The following is a 26,292-nucleotide window of genomic DNA, read 5'->3' as shown; positions in this document are numbered from 1 at the left end:
ATATATTAGGACAAATCACACAGATTGAGCTAGCCCCAAAGTAAGTTCTAGACTTGTGTTATGGAATAATAACTCAACGATACTATATTTTATAACATAAACATATATAGACAAACATCCAAGACCCGGACCAATCAGAAAAATATCATTTTCCATCGAACCCGGGACCTCCCGGTTCAGAGGCAAGCACTTTACCATTGCGCCACCGAGTTCCTCAAGTAGTAAGACAATAAAATACAAACAACAATACATGTTTTGTCTCTTTCCAGCACTCAGAAGTCGCAAGAGTCGCAGGAGTCCCGTCGCTCGCTGTCCCCGGACAAGCCCCCGCCGCCCGGGAAGGAGGTGCGGGACATGTTGCTGTCGCAGGGCAAGAGTATCCTGGGCAAGATGCTGTCTCCCGCCAGGGAACAGAAGCCCAGCGCTAAGTGGTTCGACGGCAACGTTGCAGAGGTCAGTATATGGTACTTGAGTTTGTCAAACGTTCTTCAAGTTGATTTGAATGGATCAATTTGCATAGATTAATAGAATTTGCAATAATTTTGCATAATATGATGTGCCGTTCACTGTATACATCTATGATTGTTCAGTAACTAACAGCGCGTCCCGGCTTCGTTCAGATGGGACCATAATAATAAATATATATTAGGACATATCACACAGATTGAGCTAGCCCCAAAGTAAATTCTATACTTGTGTTATGGGATACTAACTCAATGATACTATATTTTATAACAAATACATATATAGATAAACATCCAAGACCCGGGCCAATTAGAAAAAGATCATTTTCCATCATGACCCGACCGGGGATCGAACCCGGGACCTCTCTCGGTTCAGTGGCAAGCACTTTACCACTGCGCCACCGTGGTCGTCGATAAATAATCGAAGTCGATAAATAAAATGTAAATGAAGGTTTCGTCTGTCTTTGTATCAAAGTTTTATCAAAATCGGTCCAGTACTTTTTGAGTTTTTTTCAAAAACAAAACAAAAAAAAATAAAAGTACAAATATTTTCTCTTTGTAACATTAATATGAATAATATGGATTATACACCATACACTCCGACGCTCGACGGCTGAGGAAGAAGCCGGGATCACGATCAGATGAGAGACATACAGTAACCTGTATGTATCGATATCTGCTATTTATGTAATGTACTATGTATATGTGGCAGCCAATCCCCGCGCGGCCTGAGATATTGATGACTCGAAAAGAACTGACTGACCCGTTCGGATCTGATGAAGAAGACGAACAGACACCGCCACAGAACAACAACGTCACTCCCGAACCAGGTATGTGTGTGGTAAATTACTATTTTTACAACTTAATTTTTTTTTACTAAAATGTCATTTTTGATTTTGAGATTTTATTGTTGTCAGAGAGGTCTTATTGAATTCAATGTGTGACAAAACAATCATGTCCGTGCAGTAAACCGTTGAAAAATTCCCAAGTCTGGAGCCCATTCCTAGAATCCTGTATGTGTGTATGTTTGTTACTCAATCACGCAAAATCTACTAGACGGATTGTTATGGAATTTGGTACACTGGTAGAATATAACCTGGAATAACACATAGGGTACTTTTTATTCTTAAATTCCTGCGGCATCAAAGCCCTGGGTCGCAGCTAGTATAATATAAATAAATTAATATTTTGCCCACAGCTAAGCCAGAGCCCAAACCGATAATCGAACCCGCGCCCACGGGCCCGCTCACGAGCCCCGACCCCACATCCCCGGAGAAACAACCGCCCACACAGGAACTACCCAAACCTACTCCGGTATGTACTCATGCATTGGTTATTGTCGTGGCTTTTGTTATGTTCTGTTACCATAGATATACTTTTAACTAGATACAGTCTGTTTCTAAAGAGTGATTTTACGACCGGCCGCCTTCCTCACTTTTAATCCTCTTTTCGACTGTCAATCAAAAGATTGTTTTTAAAGATGAATGTAATGAATTTTAAAAGTATCAAAAATTTAATTTGTCATAAGCCTAAAATAGAACCACTTGTTGTATATCTATGACTGTTCTGGTTTGTTGCGATTTTTTAATTGTTTAATCGGACGACTGCCTAACAGCGTAGCCTTTATTCGATACAAACATACAGACATGATGCTCTCTGTATGTATGTATTTTAATTAAACTGGTGCTATATACAATTTACATATAACTGCATTATGGCTAGTTGTTGTTAAATAAATTGATTAAAATATTGTACAATAAAAGCTAAAAAATATAATTGAATGATATTAAAGTTTATATAAATTACTATTTAACATAACCTAAGATAGCTTGTTTGGGCTTGTATCGTTGTATTATAAAACGCTTATAATCATTTCACATCACATCACGTCTATGGTATGTGACAAAAGAAAAACATTTTTTTTTTACATCGCCATTACAAATTTCCATGATTTTTCAATTTGTATGGTTTGCTTTACAGCAAACTATTTATATTTCGAATTTTGAATGTGATCGTTTGCCATAATATTCGTATTCGGTAATCGAAAAATTCGTTTTTGAATAGTACAAAATTTGTCTCATATCATAACGCGTGAAAATTATAAAAAATACTACTATATGAGACCATTCTTTTCCATTCCATCATCATCGGCTTTGAAAATGTGTGTGCGTGTGGCCAAATCAACGCTTGGACGGAACGCGCTTTCATTCGACGAACGAAATCAACGCTTGCATCTGATTGGTCATACGAAATCAACGTTTGACTTTGATTGGCCGAAACCCCGCGCGCTTCGCTCCCATTGGTTGCTTGACGTAGCAATTGTTGTCGCGTCACGACGAGCTGAAAGAGCGAGCGAGACAGCTGCTCGAAGCGACTAAAAAGGAAGCGAGGGAAAAGGATAGAAATAGGCGGCAGAGTTCTAAGGAAAAAGAGGAAGGAAAAACTGAAATAGTTAACGGTCTTAGAAATGGAGATACGAGTCCCAGTAAAAAGGTATGTAGATTTTGAGAAACGTAAGTTATTTTTATTTTCTTGCTTGAGAACTATTTTATGTGTATTAAAAGTACTTCATAAACTTACTTTACTTAAATACTCTTAAGCAACCAATCACTTTGCGGCGAGGTTATCATCGCGTCAGAATATCGCACCGTGATTGGTTGACTATGTCTCACCGCGCAAAAGTTTAGACGATCAAGTTTCCATCCTTAATGTTTGGTTTGTATTTAAATAAAGGTAAAATATTATAAAAAAAAATTGTTTGTTTTGTATTTTGTCAAAGTTTCGAACATATTGAAATTTTGGTATCTATCCATTTTGTGTTTCTTAAAAAATGTCTTATATTGACAGCCAATGACGGAAGAGGAGAGACAGACAATGCTTAGAGAAAGAGCGAGAAAGCTGATAGCTGACGCAAGAGCCGGTATCGTAAGGTAATATACAGTTATACATTTCAACAATGGGATAGGCAAATGCGTGTAATTTCCGCCTTTGAATATATTTGAAATCCTCAACAGATGTGTCAAAAGATATATATATTATAATTTTTTATTTTTATTTTCCGATTTATCTCCCAAAAGTGACATAGAATAGAACAAAATAGAACAGAATTTCTCCATAATAAATTTGAATAATATTAGTTATAAATCATATGTGACATATATAAGAACATATGTGTGTCTTTATAGCTCAGTGGTCAAGAGTCCCAGTCCCGGATAGACAGGGGCGCGGGTTCAATTCCCGCTCGATTCCAGAATTTTTTCATCTCATTATTATTTTCAAATATAAATTAAAAAGTATGTGTGACTATATAACAAGACCATTTAAACATGTGTGTGTTTGTCCGCAGCCCCACATCGCCTCTATCACCCAACCGGGTGCCGCGCGGCGGAACTGTCGAGATCATCAGCAAACAATCAGTAATGGACGAATTGGCCGCTGGTAAGACTTGTAAAAAATAATTATTTAAAAATAAAATTTTCAAAGGTTGAATTTGATATTGGGTAAAAATGTCATTTTTGTAAAAAAGAAGATATATATTTATTTTACAGCGGGTGGTATGGAGCAATTAGAAGCGTTAGTGTCTCGCTCAGAATCTCTCCCCTCCAGTCCGCAGTGTCGCGACACTATCCTCAGATCTGGTGAGATTCGAAACTTAAAAAAAAATCTTAACATTTTCGCGAACACACGACTGCTATAACAGTATTCTTTTATCGATAGTGTTATTGCTAACACTGGCGTTTGATTTTATTCGCCTAAAAGCTTCTAACATCTAACTTAAGAATACCTACTGACATTTAGTGGTAATCGCACACATTGGTGAACTAAACTGTGTGCCAACCAGTGTGCCCTTCACCGGAAGCAAGTGGTGGTCTATGAGAACATGAGTTTTCGATTCATGCGCCTTCTGTGTTAACCACTGGACCATCACCGCTTCGTTGTCCAACTTTTAGTAGAAACAAGTAGATTCAATGCCTTACTTACGGACATATATAGTAGACGCTCCACGGCAGAGGAAGGAACCGGGAATATGCGTAAATGAGACAGAGAGAGAGGGAGAGAGAGAGAGAGAGAGAGAGAGAGAGAGAGAGAGAGAGAGAGAGAGAGAGGGATTCCTTTATAATGTAGATGGCGCTGTGCATGACACAGATATATTTTCTGTCACAGAAGAGCGCGCGAGTTCAGAAGAGTCAAGCCCGCGGCTGCAGTCGTTCTCGACGCTCGTGGACAGGCTCACGCCCGACAATGAACTGCCAGATGAGGTGAGCTCGTGTTACACTGCATAGGGCATCGTAATGGATCATTAACTATAATACTTTCTTTTTACTTTCTAATAAAATACATTTTTTAATGTGGCAAGATTTGTTGAGATAATTTTTCACTTTTTGCAAGTATATAAAAGAAATGGATATAAATGTGATGGCGCTAGTGTGTTTTCAGACCCTCAAGACGTTTTATTAATGACCCCTGTACAATTAGAATGTCCTAGACCCCTGTAGCGTTATGGTCATCGTGTCAGTGGTCCCGGGTTCGATCCCCTGTCAGGTCAAGATGAAAAATCTTTTTCAGAGAGATACTTTTCTGGTTGATCTGGTTCCTGGATTTTTTTAAATATATGAATATGTTTTATAGTACAGTTGAGTTAATATTGCAAAACACAAATCTCGAACATATTTTGGGGTTACTTAACCTGTGTGTATTGTCCATATATATATTTATTAATTAACCGCAGGGTCGCGAAACTGGATCGTACATAGCGAGCGAACTCGAAGCGCTGGAGAAGGAACAAAGCGCGATAGATGAGAAAGCGGCTGCGTTGGAAAAACAGTTACGGAGAGTTATGGAGTCTGCTGACAATAATGAGGTATTTGTTACTGCTATTCTCTGTCTCTCTCTTTCATATTGGCCTGTTTTTCAGTGACGTCGCGGATCCCTCGCGCAGAGAGGCGGGGAACTGTGTCCAATAGAACTAAAATTCTCTTAGCACAAATCTGTATTGATCACTTTTTCCTTTTCGCTAAGAAATAAATGATATTATTAATGTTATGGTGGCGCTAGTGTGCGCGTTTCCGCCCTCTTAAGTCCACCAAATGCAAATAATTTTTGTAATATTGTGCTCTTTAAGTAAAATAAATGAACGCATTGAATTGAAGACGGCAGTCATGATTTTTAACCATCAACGCGTGATGTTAACGTGTTATATAAGTTTAACGTGAATGTGTATTTGTGTGTTTATCTGTGGCATCGTGGCAGCCCAACGGCTGAAACGATTTTTATCTAGTCTTTTTTTTATTTTAAAGAGAATTTAATCGTTTTAATAATAATAGTTCTTTATTCTAGGTAAAAACCCATACAGTTGTACATTTACATATGTAAAATAAATAAAAAGTGGCTTTACCACAAGGCGTATTGAGAATACGCCTTGTGGCTTTGTTTTTATTTCTTTTTGTCTTACAATAAATAATTTTTGTTAGCTATGTTTGGAAATCGTCAGCTTTTTATAGCAGATGTGATGCCGGCAACTTCTTAATATTTTTTTATTAAGGTTTTTTTTTTTACATACACATTATCAAGCTTGTTTTCCAAATCAAATCAAATCAAATCATTTATTGCGTCCTTAATGTAATACAGGTGTTTTCATAGAATTAGAACCAATTAAGGGCCCTGACGGGCGCTGCAATGAGAGAAGGGCCATTATGTTATAAAAACTAATCATATATTCCATGAGTTTTATTTTATTTTAATTCTTATAAAATTAGTTGTTTGTCAATCCGTTGCAGAAAAAATGGCGTACAATATTCCTAGCATGTGTAGATGCGCCTCGCGAACCGGTATTTCAATTTCCATTAATAATAAACATTTTCTAGTAGTAAAATTGAGTGTGTAGCATTCTTGTAGATATTTTTCTGTAGTACCTTAGTATTTAGTATTTTAGGTACCTAATTAGCATTCAATTTAGTAGTCAATGTAGGACAACTTGAAACAAGGCAAAACAAGGTCCTACAATTAGAATGAATGAATGATATGAATGAATGATATGAATGAATGATATGAATGAATGATATGAATGAATGATATGAATGAATGATATGAATGAATGATATGAATGAATGATATTTTTTGCATTATTTATTAAATGCGGTACAAAAGCATTTGGTTCTTGTATTTAGTTTATTTAAGTTTAGTATCATGTAAGTTTAGGTTAAGTGGTTACTTAATTTACTTTTTATTTAATTTATTTTAAGACATTTATCTTAAAGTCTCCTACTAAAATTATAATTGCGAAAGTTTGTAAGGATGTATGTGTGTGTGTGTGTATGTTTGTTTGTTACTCTTTCATGAAAAATACTACATTTGGTACACGGGTACAATATAACCTGGAATAACACATCGGGTACTTTTTATCCCGAAATTCCCACGGAAGCGAAGCCTCGGGGCCGAGATAGTAATTAATATTTCTAGATTTCTAGATTCATAAAGTACTATAGTGTATTTTGGAGATTTTTCCTCTCAACTACAATGTCATGACTTTTATAATGTTTGTTATCAGGAAGAGGACAGACTGATGTCTCAGTGGTTCAACCTAGTCAACAAAAAGAATGCCCTACTCAGGCGACAGATGCAACTCAACATACTGTAAGTTATTATCATGTACTTGTTATATACATTCTCACTCAGGTGGCCAAACGGTCGGTGATGGCGTCGTGGGCCGGGTCGTGAGGTCTTTAGGGTTCCGTACAAAAAATAAAAAGAACTCTTATAGGATCACTCGTGCCTTTGTCTGACCGTCCGCCTTTCACAGACAATTTGCTCCTAATCTGTTTGAATCATTCAGGTGAAATTTGGTATGATTGTGTAATCCTATGATCCAAACACAGATGTGCAGAATAGATACATATTATTTTTCAAATAATAATTTTCGCGGAGTAAATTAGAAAATTAAGAAAAAAAGACATTAATTAATGATTGTATAATAGAATGGAACGACTGTCAAAACTGTACTAGGAATAAATAAATATACACACAGGTTACTTTTTATCCGAAAAGTACGCAATTCCCGTAGGACTTGATCAAAAGTCTGATAGTTAATGGCGCTATAAAATAGGTAGCGCCACTGTCCATAAAATGGTATTTTTTTTTAAAATTATTACGCGGGTATCACCGCGGTGTGCAGCTAGTAATGTTAATTATTTATTATCAGCGAACAAGAAGAGGACCTGAGCCGCCGCTGCGATCTACTCGCGCGGGAGTTGAGGCTGTCGCTCGGCGTCGACGAGTGGAGGAAGACTCCGGGACAGAAGAGGAGAGAGAGACTTCTCTTACAGGTCAGGGGCTAACTATCGTCTTTTAATGCGGACCTAAACTTATCCGCAACGCAAATTCGTACCGTCGAGTTAATTTTTAATACGAATGTGTTTAAGATTCCTTGTTTTATTGATTCTTTATTTTTATCAAACGATATAAACGATTATTATGAAAATCCGTGTTTTCACAGGAGTTATTGTCTGCAGTCAACGAAAGAGACAGACTGGTGCAAGAGATGGACGAACAAGAGAAAGCGTAAGTTGTTTTGATGCTTTACAAGATTCTATTTAGTTTCACCTGTCCCGATGTTTGTCTGTCTGTAATCAGTTTGTCATCTACGTATAATTGTCCTACAGAGTTGAAATTTCTTCGTCTTCTTTCAGTTTCTGTGACAATGCGTTTTTTTTTATAAGACTGACTTAAATGGTGCAGCCAGAATCTGCCCCCAATGAGAGAACTCCTCAACGGTTTACGAACATAGACATTATTTTTTTTCACGCGTTGATGCGAGATCTCTAATGACAATAAAAGTTTGTGGCAAAAATATTTTTTTGTAATTTTTTTTTATTTTGATGTTTGAAAGGATTTCTCTTGATAAACCTATTATTTTAATTATAGGATAGCGGACGACGAGACAATAGAACGTAATCTATCTCAAGTGGAAATACAGCGTAAGAACAATTGTATACTACAGTAACTGTGTGTAATCGCTAAATCTAGTTTTATATACTAGGTGTGTGACCCGTGTCATTGAAGCGTACGTAGAAATACGCAAAATTTTTAGCACTTTGATTTTAATCTGGGATTCACGTTTGAACCAAGAAAAATAATACAAATATATTTTATCGATAAACTTTTCTGTGTTATAACTCATTTTTGTGCTAAATGAAGATCACAAAATTAATTTAACAAAAACAAGTTTTTTTTAAACTTGATTGTATTATAATGTGAACGACATACAAAAAGTATGTAAACTCGTTTTTTTGGACTTATGATCGTTTTTGATGATAAATTGTGGTAAAAAAAATATAAAATGTCCATTAGGATAATTTGGCTATGTTTGGAAATAACAATGAGTTTTTTATAAGTGGATGTTGGTTATCTGTTATTCAGTGAATCAGATATTGACTAAGGGCCTGTTTAATTGGTTGCTAATAAAGTATCCAATAGTTGACATAAAGTAGATTTATCTAGCGGTTTGCTTGTCTGTCAGATTACACGATATTTTATTAGAATGTATTGAAACAGGCCCTTAATGTTACGTATTGAATCTAAAAAATAATGAAATCTAGTTTCAAATTGCGACCACAGCACACAGACTCGGGTAAAAATATACGATTTTGACAATCGAAACAGATTTATGATTTTCATAAAAAAACACTAGTATATATTTAATTTTGTGAATATCAAACTTGCTACAAGTACACCAATTACTGATAGTAGTAAAAAAAAAAACAAATTGTTCGAGTTTGATAATTTTTAACTAATTTTTAACTTTTTTTTTCATTAAATAAAAAACGGTGCGCCCGATGTATGTGTGTTTTAGTCAATTAAGTGCTGAAATAAGTCTGCCCTGTGAGGCACGTAATACTCAAGTTGATTCCTGTATTTATTTTTTATTTTCACGTATTTAGCATATTTGATGTGTTGTCAAATTGCGGCTTAACCTATGTAAAATTACCAAAAAGTCAATTTTAACATTTTTTTTTCCTTTTTTTTTTTTGTAATTATTTATGAAAGGCCCACATAGTTGACGGTGATAATAAAAGTACAATACGCCATATGAATTTTTTTAAATATTCGAAGCTGCGTGATGTAGCTCTTTATTTTTTTAAGTAGACATTTTTGAACGATTTCGTGTAAATATTAGTTAGTTTAGTTTTAAAAAGTTATTTATTTTCGGCTTCGTTATCTAATTGTTCCGTCTTGCCTCGATATTTTAATCATTTTTAAAATCCACTGCATTTTTTTATTTGAACAATTAACAAATCATTTACAATTATTTATTGACTTATATATTGACATGTCGTGACTTTGTATATCGCAATATACGTTTAAAATTTTGTGGATTCATATTAAATAAATAATTATTCGCAGTGGTATCTATGTACTAATGTCATTCTTAGGGTGAGTTGCACCAGTCAACTTCGGCGTTGACCTGCGCGCCGCCGTCGTTTAGACAAAATGGCGTACTTTGCGTTTTTTCTGCGCAGGTTAAAGTTAACGTCAAAGTTGACTGGTGCAATGCACTCTTAGTATATGAAACGTTGCTATTGAAACTTATATAGAAGTGAAAGTTAGTAAAGACCGACTTAACAACAAAACTCACATACATACAATAAACACCACACACTATGAGACAAAAATGTATAAATTTAATTAAATAACTACTTAATTTGTGGTGGCATCATTAATATGTGTATTCTATATAAAATTAATATGAACATTATTCCAATAATAATAAAATTGACTTCAAATCAATCACGTTTTTCATAACTGTTGCAATAAGGCAATTTCTGACGTTCCACATGAGATGGTGTATTATGGAGGGACGTCGCTTATCGTTTTTTTTAAAGTAGAATGATAAACGTTTTAAGCGAGTTCCCTCCAAAAGGTACATTTTCTCGTGGAATGCCACATTTTATCAATAGAGTACAGTCTGTCAAGAATGTGAAGAAAACGGAGTTTTGACGAACTGAATTGTTTTGCTATATCAATACCAAATACGAGTAGATTGGTTGGTAAACACACAGTGTTGCAGCCAACAGGAGACCGCGGTCTCAATTAATTTCTTTACTTTCTTTACAGACTGTTGTGCATTTAATGCCCATTTGGAATACATGATCTAATTGATAATACCACTAATAAAGCGTATACTCCGAAAATAACGTAAAAACCAAGTCATAGAAATATATCGAATTATATAATAATCGTCCTGTAGTGTAGCATTTATTTTTCGATGTAAAAATGTATTTTTTATGTAAAATAGTTACGTTGTATGCGTGTTGTAGTTAATCAGTTACTTTCACGCGACTTTGTGAGGGCGAATCAATGGCGTAACGATGTCTTGACTTGGGAAAGAAAACATGGTGGGAACATCTCAATGGTTTACTGCACGGATATAACTTTTGTCACACGTTGAATGTAATTAAGATATTTCTGATAATAATAAAAGCTTGTGTCAAAAATGACATTTTCATAAAAAATGTCATTTCGTAAAATCTAGTATTTCAAGCAGGTAATCGCAATCTATTTATTATTATTTACGACGTAGATAATAATGGGTTGTTTGTACGTGAATGTAAGCCTAGCCTCAGTTGCACCAGTCAAGTATTACTTTAACATTAACCCACGCGCCGCCACCGATTAGACCAAATAGCGTACTTTGCGTTGTTCTGCGAAGGTTAACTTTAACGTCTTTGACAATCTCGTGGCTTAATGGTCATCATACCGGACTGTTACACTGGAGGTCCCGGGTTCGAGCCCCGTTCAGGTCAAGATGGGAAATGATCTTTTTCAAATTGACCTGAGTCATGGATGTTTATGATATAGAATATAGTATCGTTGAGTTAGTATCCCATAACACAAGTCTCGAACTTACCTTGGGGCTAACTCAATCTGTGTGATTTGTCCATATATATTTGTATTTAACGTCGAAGATGATTGGTGCAACCGATCCTCAGAGCTTGCAGCATTGCCTGTACATGTAAACTACTAATGTCGGCCCGCTGCTTCGCTCCACACAGTCGAAGCTTGATGTTACATTGGGAGGTGCTAAATTGGGCGGTTTTGTATAAGGCCCTAAACGATCAATTATATTATGCTATATGAATGAACAATGAACAAGAAGGTTCTCTGGCCAGATGAAAGAGTCGCCGTTGCTGTGTAAATCTGGCAAGAATATGAAACTTCAATTTCTACAATAGTTACGGGACTTAGCACCTATTTTATTTAATGTAGCTGACTTTTCAATGACCTTGCAGTCGCTGTGGTCGGCCAGACTGGAGTTAAGACCGTTAATTGTACACTTATCCTCTTTCTCGTAAAAAGCTAAAGCATTTGTCTTTATCGCTCTTTGCCATACTTAACATTGTTAAAATGAGACAAAACATATTAAGCTTAAAGTATGCTTTGACTTTTTTATGAGAGGGTTAGTTGGAATATAAATAAATATGAGAATTTGCGTTGTGAAGTTGCAGAGGATGCAGTGATAATCGTGTTAAGTCTCTTTTATGTACCTATGAAGTCTATGTGTTCAATTCGCTAAAATAAAAATAAAAAAAATGTTTTCCATTAAGTACCCTAGTCATTAATTCATATTGAGCAATATAATTGACAGTTTACAGGTCGCCAAAATATATAATTATTTGTGCAATTTTCTTGTACTAGCGTGCAGTCGTTGATCGCGAAGTTTGATTTTATTAATGCTAAACATTACACTTCCAATAGGATATTCCAATTTTTTTCAAAAGAGCTATAAAATATAAGCTATTTAGTGAAACTGAATTAAATTATTTTTTTTAAACTCGAAATACATAAGCAAGATATGGTTACCTATTTGAAATTCTCGATTGGACAAAGAAATACAAGTATCGTGAGGTCACAATGTTAGTGTGACAAGTAAAACTGTTTTGCAAGACAGAGACAGATAATCATCTTTAGAAATATGATATAAATTTTACTTTGCGATCGACGACATAGGTACTACAAGTGAAAGACTATAATATTAATAATTTTGTGTTCTGACGCGTCGAAAATTAGTCTTATATTTGTAGTGGCAAACATTTGATTGGCGACCATGTGATTATTCAAGTTTATGTAACATTGTATTGAATAATAAAGAAATGTTACCCGTTATATATGAACGTGTTGAAGTTAATAATGACAAATATGTAGTATCAATGTTTTATACACGAGCATTATTTTCTGTCACGTGTTGAATGCAATATCTGACTACGATAAATGCTTATGTTACGACGATAAATGACATTTTTGTAAAATTAACAACAATAAAGGGAGGGAAGCAATTACCTTTTAACTTTGAATAATCATATGGTTATTAATACACGCTAGAGATTTAATTTAGGGGGTAATCATACAGGAGCTTATCAGATCCGTTGTAGTAGCTATGATCTCTGTAGTACGCAATGGTTTTAGTTATTTTCACTAATATTGCGATGTCGAATATCTAGATTTTGCACCCATAAAAATCAATTTACAAGTTCATAGCTTTCCATTATAAAATGTAGTCACAGTTTAATAAATCCATTCGCTTTTAGAATGCCGCTGCATTCGGCTTTCGTCCATTTTAATAACAAATATTTCTTTCACTGTTTAGTAAATAGTTGTGAAAGATTGTTTTTTTTATTTTTGTAACTTTTATAAGCAGTTACAAGTGAAGATTTTTATTTCGCTGTTTGGTAACATGTAGTGAAATAAGAAATATTATTAAATTTTTGCTTATTTTTTGATATTTTTTTATAGGAAACTATAATATTTTCTACAAAAATTATTTGCGGTGTGGCATAATCTGTAATTTTTTTTTTAATTTTCATTAAGAAATAAAAAATAATAAAAATCAGAGGTGGCGCTAGCAGCGCTAGAAAGCGCCTTAAATGCATATTTGTAGTCGCCATCTTGAAATGGAAACTTTCAGTCATCAAATTCTTTCTGTGGCTATTCGACATTGAAATATTATAGCTTTAATACAAAGTGCATTGCAGACGTACCCGCGGTATGTTATTAGTTAATTAGACAGCAAGCGACGCCATGGTTGTCTGTACCGTTATTTATAACGCTATTTAATATTCTGAACAGTAATAAAGTGATATTGTAAATTATATTCGACTTTTATTTTCAACTTTTCCTAAAATGATATTGCTGGCACGATAGAACTAAGGCACGGTTTACTAAAATGGTATTAAAATTATCAAATTAAAAAGGCGTTTCAAATTAAAATATTTATTGATTATTCGTTGTACAAGCAACTATAATAAAATATAATAATTAAAACTTATAACAACAATTAATATCTTGTTAACAATTAAATGGAAGAACGTTTAAGTAAATAACGTCAAAATCAGATTAAGAACAGTTTCACGCAATTTTTACAATAAATTGGTAGGTACTTAAAATTATGGAATGGTTAGATATACATTTTACTTATAATGATGAAATAATACTTAATCAACGGAATATAATACTGCATACAGTTTACATCTGGAAAAATGTCAAAAAACTACACGATTATTTAATATTTATTTGCTAAAAAATATTACGTGATCACTACTACTGAATTTGTTAAAAATGTTTTGGTCGTTAAAAAATTCTTAAGTCTACTGTATCGCAATAGGTTAGAATATTGTGAGTTACATTGCATTGCCATCCCGTACCCTCAAAGTGTGAGTGACAAAGATGAATGGAATATGCAAATCAGCAAACATACTATGTTGCTTTGTGTTTCCGAGAATTCTCTTCAGATCGTTCTCGGGAGATTCAGATGAGAATTTCGAGTCACAAAATAAAATATAATTGAAAATCGCGTCTGTACAGGATAGTGTACAGCAAAGGATTACTTTTCTCATTTATTTTTGAGATGATTATTTAGATGATATTCCAATATTCGAAAATTAGGATAATATTCCAAATTTCTTAGAATAGAAGTGTGTAAAGAGTGAGACATGTCCCATTTAACATGTTTTCAACATGCAAACTTGTCAATTACTTAACCCCCCTTTCACTACTTTGTGATAAAACATCATATTGTAATCTGACATATAAAACTAACTCTTAAATACCTAATCCTGCCTCATGTGTCTGGCCAGTTAGCCGTATCCACACTTGTGAAATAATTGTTAACCCTATCTGTTCGATATGTTACATATAAGAAGACTATCAGATGCCTTATCAACAAGTGGTGAAGCGGGTCCTTAATCTTCTATCTTAAGTAATACTTTTGAAGCACTTGGGGCTTATAATACCATGTACATAGACGTGTTACCTATCAATACTTCAAAGAAGGCCGTACTTCGGCCGGAAAACTTCGAATGGAAGTTAAAATTGGGAAAATACCGTGGACCGGTTACGACATCTGACCAGCAGATTATTTTACAAAAGTTCAATTTAAATGCCGCTAGGTCCAATCTATATATTTACAATTAATTACATTTTCTTTCGACGACAAATCTTGTTTCTGCGTATCCTCCTCCTTGGTTACAAAAATAATATATTTTATGGGTAGTTCGGCAAATCTTTTCGTTTTCAATAACACTGACAATTTGTCCATATTTTCTTGGGATGTACAGATAATAATAAATGCAATTTTAAGAAAAGAACGGAGACATGATATATCTCTTGGTGATTGTATCCTGACCTGCATTCGGGTAAGTTTTAAAAATTGTCGTTAAATATAAAAAAATGGTTTCATTTTTCAAAAACATTTTTGTCGAAATCCTATTTTATTCTTTGTTTTGGTTCTTAAATTTTCTGTACATCTCAAGCATTTCAAATGGATATCTCATCATGTTCTTTTTAGGTTATGTTTGTACTCATATGTTGTGTTGTATGTCTGTCTGTTACGCGCGCGTGTGGTTGTTGTCAGTAACTGGTGGCGCGGCTTCCGCTTCTTCCGCGGCCGCCTCAGCTTTCAGCTTTTTATATTTACCTAGAGACAATACAACATGGTGAGTAGAATGTCAATTTTCAGTAGAATTTTCCGTATGAAACATTTCAAAAACATTCATGTTTGCATGATTAACTTCAACTAAGAAGTTTTCAATTTATATAGAATAGGAAATATTATTTAAATATAGTATTACTTTTGCCTATAAATTGGCTTTTTGTAATCCATCTTTCGTCTAGTAATCAGACTAAATGCTGTTGTTTCTCCTTCAATATAAAAATAAATAGTAAAATAGCAAAGACAAAAAAGATTATTTTTTAGCTGAAAAAGCTTAATAAACAGATATTTATTTTAGTTACACGTTGGGCACCAATTCATATTTTTCTGAATTGTAGCTTTTTCATGTCAGTATACAGAGAATATGTATAAAACGGGACACTCACGCGCGACTTTGACAAGGATGACGCCCCACCAAATGGACCAGCCCCAGCCAACCAGGCAGAATAGCACTGTGAACAGCTGCCCGCAACCTACCACCAGGTTGATCAGGAACGAGCCTAGGAAATTAAGGAATTAGAAATTACGCTTAAACAGATACAGTAATGTAGTTTAAATGATACCAGCTGAAAATCGGCATTGCCATGGCACTATGTAGGTTGGTCGCCATTTCAACAGACATTTTTTATTTTATTTTGTACGATCACTCATAAGTTATAATGTTTGGATTTTATGTGTTGTCGAATAAAAAATTTCTTTCTTTCTTCAGTATTAAAACGTTGTACTTACGGTAGACAGGGCCAAGATTTTGTTTAATATACTTAGCATTAAAATTTCCTTTCTATAGAGCCTTATATTATTAATTATTATGAAAATAACTCACCTATCCTATGTTTGGCCCCGTCGTGCACCCCAAACCGAGGTATTCCGAAACACAGACAGAACATTCCACTTAATATCGTACCTGCAATGTAATTAAAAAGCATAAATGAAGATTCTTGAAGCCTTATCGCTAACGAAATAAGAGATTGAATATATAACAATGTATGTTGAATATGCACAAATTTTTACACGTCTGCTTGCAGACTGAGTACATAAAACTATTACGATGTTTCAACTTTCTGTATTGTGTTCTGGGGAATAAACATTTGTGATTACTGATGACAAAGATATATTTACCGAGCCCCGGCACGAGAATGTTGGCGAGCAGACAGAAGTACGCGAGCACGCTCGGCAGCACGGGGATCGCGCCGCGCATTACACTCGTGTGCTCCACCAGCGTCGTGTCTAGCTTCTTGCGGGTGTCCTACAAACATACGTATAATACTTACTTATTACGAACTAGCGGCCCGTCCCGGCTTCGGTCGGGTAAAACCATGTAAAATTATACACTTGATGAGGAATCACGTTGTCTATTGGTGAAAACTCTACGAAAATCTATTTGATACTCTTTGAGTTAATCTGGTTCATACAAAGGTCGCGTCTGGGGGACTTCTTTTTATATGTAAGGAAGTTACGTATTTAAATGCTGATCCTGACAGAAAAGGTGAAGAAGAAAGCGTACTTAGTATCAGTTCTCATTGACCAGTATTTTTTACTGGAGTCACTAAGCTTCTCAATTAATGTGGTGATGTCCTTTCTGCTTTGTCCTTCAGTTTTAATGGTGTTAGTAAAACTAGATAACTATTAAAACAGCCCACAAAATTTTAAATATATATATATATCTTTTTGTCCAGTTTAACCTTGAAAGTAGTCTGTTACCTCGATGTCGTCCTCTTCGATGTCCGTATCTCGTTTCATGAAGTCTGTGTTGATTAATATTTTACTTTTTCTGGATGGTGCGGGGGAGGGGGCCGGCGGTATGGCTAGGATCGACATGTTTGAAAACCCTTTGAGATTTACTTTTAAGATTGATGTAATAAAAAGTCCACGTAATTCAGTCCAGTTATATTGCTAGACTAACATTAAGACAAGTTAATTGTAATAAAAAAATCTCTTATTGTGATTTATTTTTGTCGATAATGTCAACGATGTCTCTTGGGAATGGCAATGATTTTGCTGTTGCGGTATAGAATAAAGTATAATGTTTACACATAATAAAATGAATTTATATTTTTACGCGACCAACTTGGACAGTGTTTTCGCTAAAGATACTATGAGGATACTAACATGAATTGATAACTCAAGTCATTTGCTTATTGCTATCGATTGTAAACTATTGTAAGTGAAAACTCGACCTTGCCACAAGTGACCCATTTTAATGTAACTGCTATGGTACACATAACTTTTAATTTTAATGAGAGATTACCATCGAGCAAGTGAAATTCTGTTTATCACGCGACAATTCTTTGTTTTGATATGAAGTATTGTTTTTATAAGCTTGCAAGTAATGTGTTGAAGCAGATATCTACAACAAATTATGCTGTTTGGATAAATATTCATGATATGACCTAATGGTGTACCCAGGAATGGCTTATGACGTGGAAACTCTTCAACGGCTTACTGCACGGGCATGATTTTTTTGTCACAAGAATTTAAATTTGTGTTCAAGTTGTAGTTAGTTTCTTACACATAATTTATAAAGATAAAATTGGCTTATTGTTGTTTCAAATTGATGCTACTTTATTAAATTAATTGGAGTTATGATTTGACCTGATTTGAAAATAAGCCGCTAAAACATAACCTATTATTATAGTCGGATAAAGAGCCGATTTCAAACTACTACGTTCCAAGTTTTAATTGGCGTAAAGAAATATAATAACAAGCGCTTAATACTCCACATGCGAATATAAATAGAGGTTTTCATTTTACATATATGAAAGTTTTAGTAAGACCTTGGAATGTATATCTTCAAGTTCTGATTACGTCATGTTTACAGCTACAGAAAATGTTTAGATGTTTATTTTTAATTACTGTGAGGAATACATATAACAATTACATTAAACCTAAATTTGACGTTGTAAGTATTAATCATACTTTTGACTGGCACCCAACGTGTTATCAAATTACACGTTGGGCGCTAGTAAAAATAGATTTTTTACAAGAAACTTGTTAAAAAAAATCTATTTTTACTTTATCATACCTATTTTTAATTTATCATAGAAATAAATGGTAACTATTGGCGTGGTAATTCATTTTAGTATACAAAGTATTGTCAATATTTATGTATTTAAGAAAAAACTTAGACTACACATCGCGACCAGTACCATATAATTAATTTGTGATTTGTAAATATTTTTTAATGTACCCTACTCATCTCATTTTAAGTGGAATGTAATTTCTTTATGAGAATAAAGTTCTTTAAACCTAACTTATATTTATTTATACTTTTACATATCTTTACAGATGATACAAAACATTGTCGACGGCTTTATGTCGACAAGGATGATAAGTATGCCAACCAATGGTCTGACAACCGACCTTGGCCTCTGATGCTCAACGACTGAGGAAGGTACCAGGAAAACGCTCAGAAGAGAGAAATAGAGGGAGAGAAGCATTGTTTACTTAGAAATCAAATTTTAACTATTTTAAGCGATTTTTAGTGCAAGTGTAAGCTACATAGCTACGTTTGTCCGCTATCCGGATATTCGTGTCGCGCGTCTCATTATACAACTACTGATATGTTGACAAGTGGCTAAGGTCACCGCTTGAAGGGTAGAATTTAGTTTGATATGAAATCAACTGATCCACGATACGGGGATTTGAGTATATTTGTAAACCTTCAAATTAGGATCTAGTGTAAAGTATTGTTTGCTAACAAATTATGGATTAAATGGTCTGAAATGGTGATGTTTTTATTACAATCGAAAAAGATAAATATGTAACATGCAACATATATTATTAGGTCTTTATTATGTTTTAACAAATATTCTCTCTATCTCTCTCATCCGAGCGTTATCTCTGTTGTTTCTTCAGCCACAAAGTGTCGGGGTGTAGGGTCCGTAAAATCATCGTTGATCACCATCTTAGTCACAATTCTTCTCGCAAAGACTTGTTGTTAAAAAAGTTTCCTATGAATTGTTAGGTACGAAAGAATGTCTTCCAATCTGATTGTCAGTTTCTAAAGGTTTGAAGCAAGTTTAACCAAACAAACAACGTAACTCCTTAAGTATTTAGGTACCTACCTATCTCGCATTTAAAAGAATTTAGGATAACATCACGGTCTAGACGATACCTACTTTATTGCATCCATGTTATAATGTAAATATGGTGGAATTAAATGTAGGTTTTCTAAAATAGCGTAACTGACAGGTACGATAACAAATAAAAACACATTGTTTTCTTTTGAACACCCGCCCCTAATGCTATTTATATTTTCTATTTACATATACATAATCATAATTTTACTACACATCCATTGTTAATAAAAACACAATTGAAATAAATTATTAAGGTAACATTCTTATAATTAACTGTTTTGCGTGTGTTCTCAACTAATTGTTTATTATATACTTAGGCTGAGTTGAACCAGTCAACTTTGACGTTGACTTTAAACTGCGCAGAAAAACGCAAAGTACGCCATTTGATTTAAACAGTTAATGTCAAAATTGACTGTGCAACCCACTCTTATTAAGCACATTAAACACGTGACGTCATTTTGTTTAGTCCTTGGTTTGCTAGGAATATATTTCAGTAAATCTAAGTTCAGTCTGACTATAAAAAGTAGAGAATGATTGAAGGCGCTGTGTGCTCTTGGCTGGCAACACTGGGTGTTTATCAACCAGTCTTGACCGTTCTCTTTGATATTGCAATGACAAAAAATTTAGTTCGTCAAAATCAGTTTCTTACCCTCGACGAGCGAAAGAATTAAGTTAGATGTTTAACGTGTATGTATCTGTAGGTATGTCTGTCGTCGAACAGCTGAATCGATTTGGATCTATAAGGCAATGTAATCGAGTATGTTCTTAGGTATGTATGGAAGATGTGCGTTCAGCTGTTTTGGAAATAGTCAGCTCTGTTCTAGCAGATGAGATGATGCTAGTAACATTGGAGGCGAGTTTCTTAAATTTCTAATTTAGTTTTTACTTGCTCTTTATAAGTAGACAGACTTTACCAAGTACCTGCTGTTATTGCATGTTGTTGAAATTATCCACGTCACCTCAGTTTCCATGGCATTACATTATTATGATAAGCACGACCTGCATGAGTATGATTGCATTATTATAATAATGTTGCACACAGTATCGGCTTCTTGACAACTCCTCTAAGGTTTACTGAACTTGATATTATTGTCGCTCGTCGAATGCAACAAGATCTCTCTACGACGACAACGAAAGCTTGTGGGAAAAAATATATTTTTGTAAAAAATACTGAAAAGAATAAGCGGAATATAATTTACCTCTGGCGGCAGTGTTGGGGAGAGACTCTTGTTCTTGGAGAACATGCTGGTGCGACGGCTGGAGGACTGCTCGGACTGCCGGCGACAGGAGCCGCGGAGCCACGTGCACAGCCGCGTGCAGCAACTAGACAACAAATCAAAATGTTTACATATTAAAATTTTTACAATGACAATCAAGTTGTAGTCATATTGTATCATATGTATGTCTTATTCTTAGTACACGCCAGCGTCTCCTTTTTCCATTTTTCTGTCGCGGCTCTACTGGAAGAAATGTCTATAGATATAAGTAGTAGCATTGTACCTATTTAGTTTTATATTTATAAGTTACATTATTATATTGTGTACATACATTAATTAATCAATCAATACATATAATAAAATTGAAGAAAGGCCAAATTTGTACTTCTACTGGACCGATTTGCTTGAAATTTGGTATGTACGTACCTTAAATACCGGGTTAACATCTTAGATACATTTTATCCCGGTAAATGGTCAGGTTCCCGTAGGATAATTGAAAAACTAATTATGAATCAAAAATTCCTCCGAATCCCGGGTTAACATCTTATAGACATTTCATCTCGGAAAATGAGGAGGGTCCTGTAGGAAAATTAAAATAACAATCCACGGAGCCGATTTACTTTAAAATTTTATAGAAAGGTGTAAACATAATATAATATATTTTTTTTATCGATGAAATTCATATAATTAGAAGGTATATATGGATGGATAGATATAATTGGACGGTATCAATTTACAATTTAATTTTGTTATATTTTAGTTTTGAACATAAAGATGATTGATGGCGCCACCAAGACTTTTAAAACGCGCTATGGTTTCGCTCAGACAAAATAATATATTGTACTTCCGAAATTAATCACTAGATGACGCCACTAAAACTTTTAAATCTCTAAATCACGCTATGGTGTCTCTCTCACAAATCCATACTAATATTATAAAGAGGTAAGCGTTTGTGAGTTTGTATGTTTGAGGATTTTTGGAAATTCTACTCCGAAGGGGGTAAAAGGGGTGAAAAACTGTAAATATGAAAGTTCTACACCGTTGAAGTTGTGACTTAAAAATTGATGGAAGAATGGACTTGAAAATGGATTTTGGTTGTTTACAACAAAGCAATGAATACGTGTTTCAGATTTTTCTGAAAATTAACCCTCAACCCCTTCAAAAGGGGGGTGAAAGATTGTATGGGACTTAATACAATTTTCAAGATAAAAAGCTGAAAATTGGCACAAAAAACACTTACTTTTTGTAGTAAATAACAGTAATAGTAAATACAAAAATGTTTAATTTCAGTTTGTGGTTAATAAAAAACTGGGACGTAAAACGTCATGGAAAATGGGACGGCACGCGTTGCAGAAAGCGGGAGTGGGAGTCGGAGCGGGAAATGGGAAGGAGACACGTAGTGGGAATCAGGACGGGACACATTGCAAAAAACATGATGGCACAATATGTAGGAAACGGTACGGGATATCTACTTTACATTACATAGCAGGAATCGGGATTGGACAAGTTTGCGGGACGAGACACGCAGCGGGAAACAGGATATTGAACTAAAGATGAGAAAAAATGCCAATTTGAATCATATATATTTATCAGTCTTACAGAGTACCCGATAAAAAAAATACTGAGATTTTGCTATGAAATTCACGCGGGCGAAGCCGCGGGCAAAAGCTAGTAAATAAATAAGTAGGTTATCAAAGGAGCACTTAATAACACGTCGCAATATACCTCCCTCTCAAAAAAAATCTTCGGTTGTCGTAGGAGTTGTGGAAACTACTTACGAAAATGTTATGGATGGCAGGCAATCATAAACAAAATGATAGATTTAAAAGGGTCCCGCCCTCGGCCCTGAACATTATCGTGATAAATTTAAATTAAGTATCTACTATGTAAAAATTTCAAAGAATTAAGAAATTCGATTCTCTTAGTAATGAAGTAATTGTTAGTTTTATAAATGGTGCCCGACTGTGACACCTGCATGATCGCTGGTAATAATGAAGTTTCAAGATCAGTGTAGCTTGTGACATCACATTTGTAAGTGCCTATTTTTTCTTACTAAGTACTATAAAAGGAATACATATTGTGTACCGTTGTATTTAGCTAAATAAATAAATAATAGACAAGGTTCTCATTGTGTGACTGTGAAGCGGTTCAATCCATAGCTCATCTGTTGTCTTGCCCGAAATGTGGCCCCTCCTGATGCTCCATAGAAGACCTTGTGAGTCCAAACATTTATCCAAAGATATAGGGTATAGATCGACTCAGACTCAGTCACTCGTGGAACAAAGATGGCTCAAGAACGAGGCGTATTGCCTGTACTCACTTGGGCGGAGGCCTGTCGCTCAGTATGCTGTCTCTCCTCTCGACCTCCGGTCTCCTCTTGCCCCAGCATCCAGTGTCGACGACGCCCGGCACCGCCGCGACGTCGCCGACGTGCCGCGGCGGCACAGACACATCGCTGACGCGGCGTCGCCGACCGCAGCAACCGCAGAACACGTCGCGTAGCTTGTGTTTTCGTTTCGTCTCGCTTTCGAATTCTATCGTCGATGTCTGGAGAAATATATTGTTGATGTATAATATTGTAATGACATACTATAGTAACATAAAAAATATATCGATTGTAATTGAAAAAAACGTGAAAAAACTTAACAAAGCAATTATTTGAATAGTTACTTTTGAATATTTAAATTAATAAATTTTTTAAACTGTTAGAAATTTGGAATAATAAAAATAAATACGTCTTTCTTCACGGAACATTAGTTTAGTTTTGCGAGACGCAAGTGTTGTAGTATGTACGGTTTATTTTATTCGCGTGACTTGGCCCAACATTTACCAAAAATGATTATTATTAGTTTTATCAACTCTCGCGATCGTGGTGGACGTTTAAGAAAATAATTTTCATTAGAGTTCCTAATGACAAATTCATTGCGAATATATCAAACTAAAAGCAAACTATTGTTAAGGGAGAGCTTAGATTTTGCCGTAAAGATTTTACATTTGCTACGGTTGTAGCATGAGTTTGTGAGATACAGGTGAGCCCTCAGTCCACACTAAGTATGTGGACTGAAAACATATCTCCCTTATTTGGCTATCACAATTTATTTTCGATTTTTTCTTAAATCAGCATATGTTTATAGAATTTCAAGAGAGGGTCCTCAGACCACATGCACGTAAAAAGTACAATGTTTTTTTTTTTTTACTTTTGAAAAGCCTTTTAAAGCTGGAATAGTTAGTAGTGTGCGCCCTTGCCTTGGCCGGTCACACTTGACGGTTTCTGAACCAAGACAATCAATTATAAAAATAAGTGGAATTTACTAACTACTTTAGTTTTCAAGGTGAGGCGTGGAACTGTACAATTATACCTAGTGGCTTGTAGGTATCAAAGACGTTACTATGTTGCTGTTAACTATATGTTTTGAAGAATACATAATATATATATACTACAATGACAATAAATTAGCTGACTGCTCGCTATCAGTCCTGACAATGTAAAGTATGTCTACATTGGATGACTTAAATCTCATTTTTCAATGAACGTCATCCTGCTGGGTGGGAGCGGTGCGGTATGTGCTATGATATTTATGACCGACCCGATACGACAATGGTAGCGTTGTAGATTGTAAGATATAGGACAGTATACGTCCATATGTTTGATCGCATCGTTTTGCCTTAATGAAGACAATGCCTGACTTTTTTAAAATATTGTGTGAACTTACCTTCCCTGCCGCTTTTTCTGCATTAGTCTCCGCACTTTCGTCCTTTTTACAGCAATTGAGTTTACTAAACGTGCCTGTCTTCTGCGCTTCCACATCTGCCATCTCTGTTTCATCATCGCTGTCCCCCTTCACGCAACAAGGACAGCACTTGGTCTTGCATTTCGTCATCAAACGAACGCAGATGTTCGGTTGTTTCTGGACCTCAGGTGTCGGTTCTTTGCTATCATTGGATGATGTAGTCTTCTCTTCTTTAGATTGTCTGCGATTGGCCCGAGCTGGTGGTTTGGGAGTCGTGCTTGTGCTTTGGGGGAATCTGGCGATAAAAAGTAATTGTTAATAGTGTACAATGACATTTGAACTCAGATGGAGCCGTCCAAACTAATAAACATCTATATGACTCTTTTCAATATCTCGTATCCTTGTTTGTTAAGTCGTATTCTAGGCCATGCCCAAAGCCCTATATCTGAGTAAAAATACCCTACCCTTTTTGAGGTTTCTTTTCTATGACCGGTCGCCAACCTGTCGTCAACCCTCATTGGTGACCAATACTGGTGTGATTTATCAGTTGTTATATCCCTTACTTGCCACACAGGAGGAGCTGGAGTAGTCTGATCGTGACTTACATTCCATTCCCTTGATTACTTTTTACAACACTCATTCTACAACACTCTATGTTTTTCTTTCGCTCTCAGACTAGCATGGAAGTTTATCAAATTCCCCGATATAGAAGAGACGACGTTACAAGTTTACAATACATAAGTATCTATTCTTACTTTAAATCTATGAGATTGGCTTTCTTAGAAAAATGGTAGTAGAAAAATTTATTTATATTATAGAACTGAAATGTTTTGCATGCAATAGTACTGACTTTCGTATAGTTCATGCACATTACTTAATCACATTATGCTTAGTAGTAAGTTATGCACATACTAAGTTATCGTTAATCTTTTACTAACATGCAAACTTCTTGTTACGCAGAAAATGCGCTATAAATGGCTTTAATATTATAACAATAGCAACTAGTAATAGATGATACGATGTGGCAGACGCCGACCGAGCCATAGAAAGAGATACAGGTATACAAAAGAAAGAGAAGTAAAAGTTTCTGTCAAAGACCAAGAATGCCATATCCAACCGAATGAGATAGAAGATTTCCATACAACTTCTCGGCCCAATTCGGCATTTCTCATTCAAAGTGGCAGATTAAGCCAGATATAAGAGGAGGGACAAGATATCAGCGCTCTGTCTGTATAAGTTTGTTAATCTGTTTAATGTCTGAAAGATCGATCGATCCGTTTCGATTTCTAGTGCAGACTAAAAGTACTTATAGGTGACTATTTGTGGGACACCACAAGGCAGTGGCGGACAAGGCAGTGGCGGATTTACCAGTAGGCTGAGTAGGCTGTAGCCGAGGGCGGCAGATTTTAGGAGACGGCAAATTAAAAATGTTATTAGATTTAGGACATAACCTGTCCAATTAAGGAATCCTAGTATTTTATTAGGTATTTGCGAAGTTATATCTCGATTGCTGTGCAACTGATATTTACTTATTCTCTTGCATTTCTTTTCTGATCGTTTCGACAAGCTTGCAGTTGAAAATATGTTGTAAAGGTCTAATTTCTGAACAAATGTTTTAACTTACACTTGAAGTAAACATACCTAATCTTATAACTATCATCCTTAGTAGATATATGTTTTGAATAACGATGTCAATTGTGTAATAATCTTGGAATACGTGATTAGTTACGGAAAGTACTAATTCGCATGCTCAAGTGGCATAAACTTTGACATGTGTGTCTAAGAGAGAAATTATAATTTTAAATAACGTTGTTCGTAGAC

At 35.1% G+C, this 26,292-nt stretch overlaps 2 protein-coding genes across 6 annotated transcripts in view; one reads left to right on the top strand and one right to left on the bottom strand.

Moving 5' to 3' along the window:
* Ehbp1 (Eps15 homology domain containing protein-binding protein 1) overlaps window positions 1–13,606 on the top strand; it is a 28,640-nt gene extending 15,034 nt beyond the window's left edge. For 4 of the 5 annotated variants that reach the window (XM_053764539.2, XM_053764541.2, XM_053764540.2 and 1 more), the window contains exons 12-24: window positions 270–453; window positions 1,177–1,294; window positions 1,663–1,778; window positions 2,781–2,957; window positions 3,312–3,394; window positions 3,811–3,902; window positions 4,013–4,102; window positions 4,629–4,723; window positions 5,194–5,325; window positions 7,012–7,097; window positions 7,663–7,786; window positions 7,957–8,021; window positions 8,385–13,606. In XM_053764539.2, the coding sequence (XP_053620514.1) occupies window positions 270–453; window positions 1,177–1,294; window positions 1,663–1,778; window positions 2,781–2,957; window positions 3,312–3,394; window positions 3,811–3,902; window positions 4,013–4,102; window positions 4,629–4,723; window positions 5,194–5,325; window positions 7,012–7,097; window positions 7,663–7,786; window positions 7,957–8,021; window positions 8,385–8,463 (1,441 nt within the window). In that variant the 3' untranslated portion in view covers window positions 8,464–13,606. The remainder of the gene's footprint in view (window positions 1–269; window positions 454–1,176; window positions 1,295–1,662; window positions 1,779–2,780; window positions 2,958–3,311; window positions 3,395–3,810; window positions 3,903–4,012; window positions 4,103–4,628; window positions 4,724–5,193; window positions 5,326–7,011; window positions 7,098–7,662; window positions 7,787–7,956; window positions 8,022–8,384) is intronic. The other variant, XM_053764542.1, reaches the window with a different exon arrangement.
* Window positions 13,607–13,814: 208 nt separating this feature from the next.
* stum (stumble) overlaps window positions 13,815–26,292 on the bottom strand; it is a 50,166-nt gene continuing 37,688 nt past the window's right edge. The window contains exons 5-11 of the mRNA XM_053764537.2: window positions 24,454–24,766; window positions 23,061–23,287; window positions 20,723–20,846; window positions 16,564–16,690; window positions 16,268–16,348; window positions 15,831–15,944; window positions 13,815–15,429 (exon numbers count right to left, since the gene is read on the bottom strand). Coding sequence (XP_053620512.1) covers window positions 15,341–15,429; window positions 15,831–15,944; window positions 16,268–16,348; window positions 16,564–16,690; window positions 20,723–20,846; window positions 23,061–23,287; window positions 24,454–24,766 — 1,075 coding nt within the window. The 3' untranslated portion in view covers window positions 13,815–15,340. The remainder of the gene's footprint in view (window positions 15,430–15,830; window positions 15,945–16,267; window positions 16,349–16,563; window positions 16,691–20,722; window positions 20,847–23,060; window positions 23,288–24,453; window positions 24,767–26,292) is intronic.

This window comes from Plodia interpunctella, chromosome 26 (genome assembly GCF_027563975.2).
Source record: "Plodia interpunctella isolate USDA-ARS_2022_Savannah chromosome 26, ilPloInte3.2, whole genome shotgun sequence".
Lineage (NCBI taxonomy): Eukaryota > Metazoa > Arthropoda > Insecta > Lepidoptera > Pyralidae > Plodia > Plodia interpunctella.
The sequence above is the reverse complement of the archived record's forward strand: the minus strand, read 5'-3'. Positions and strand labels throughout refer to the sequence as shown.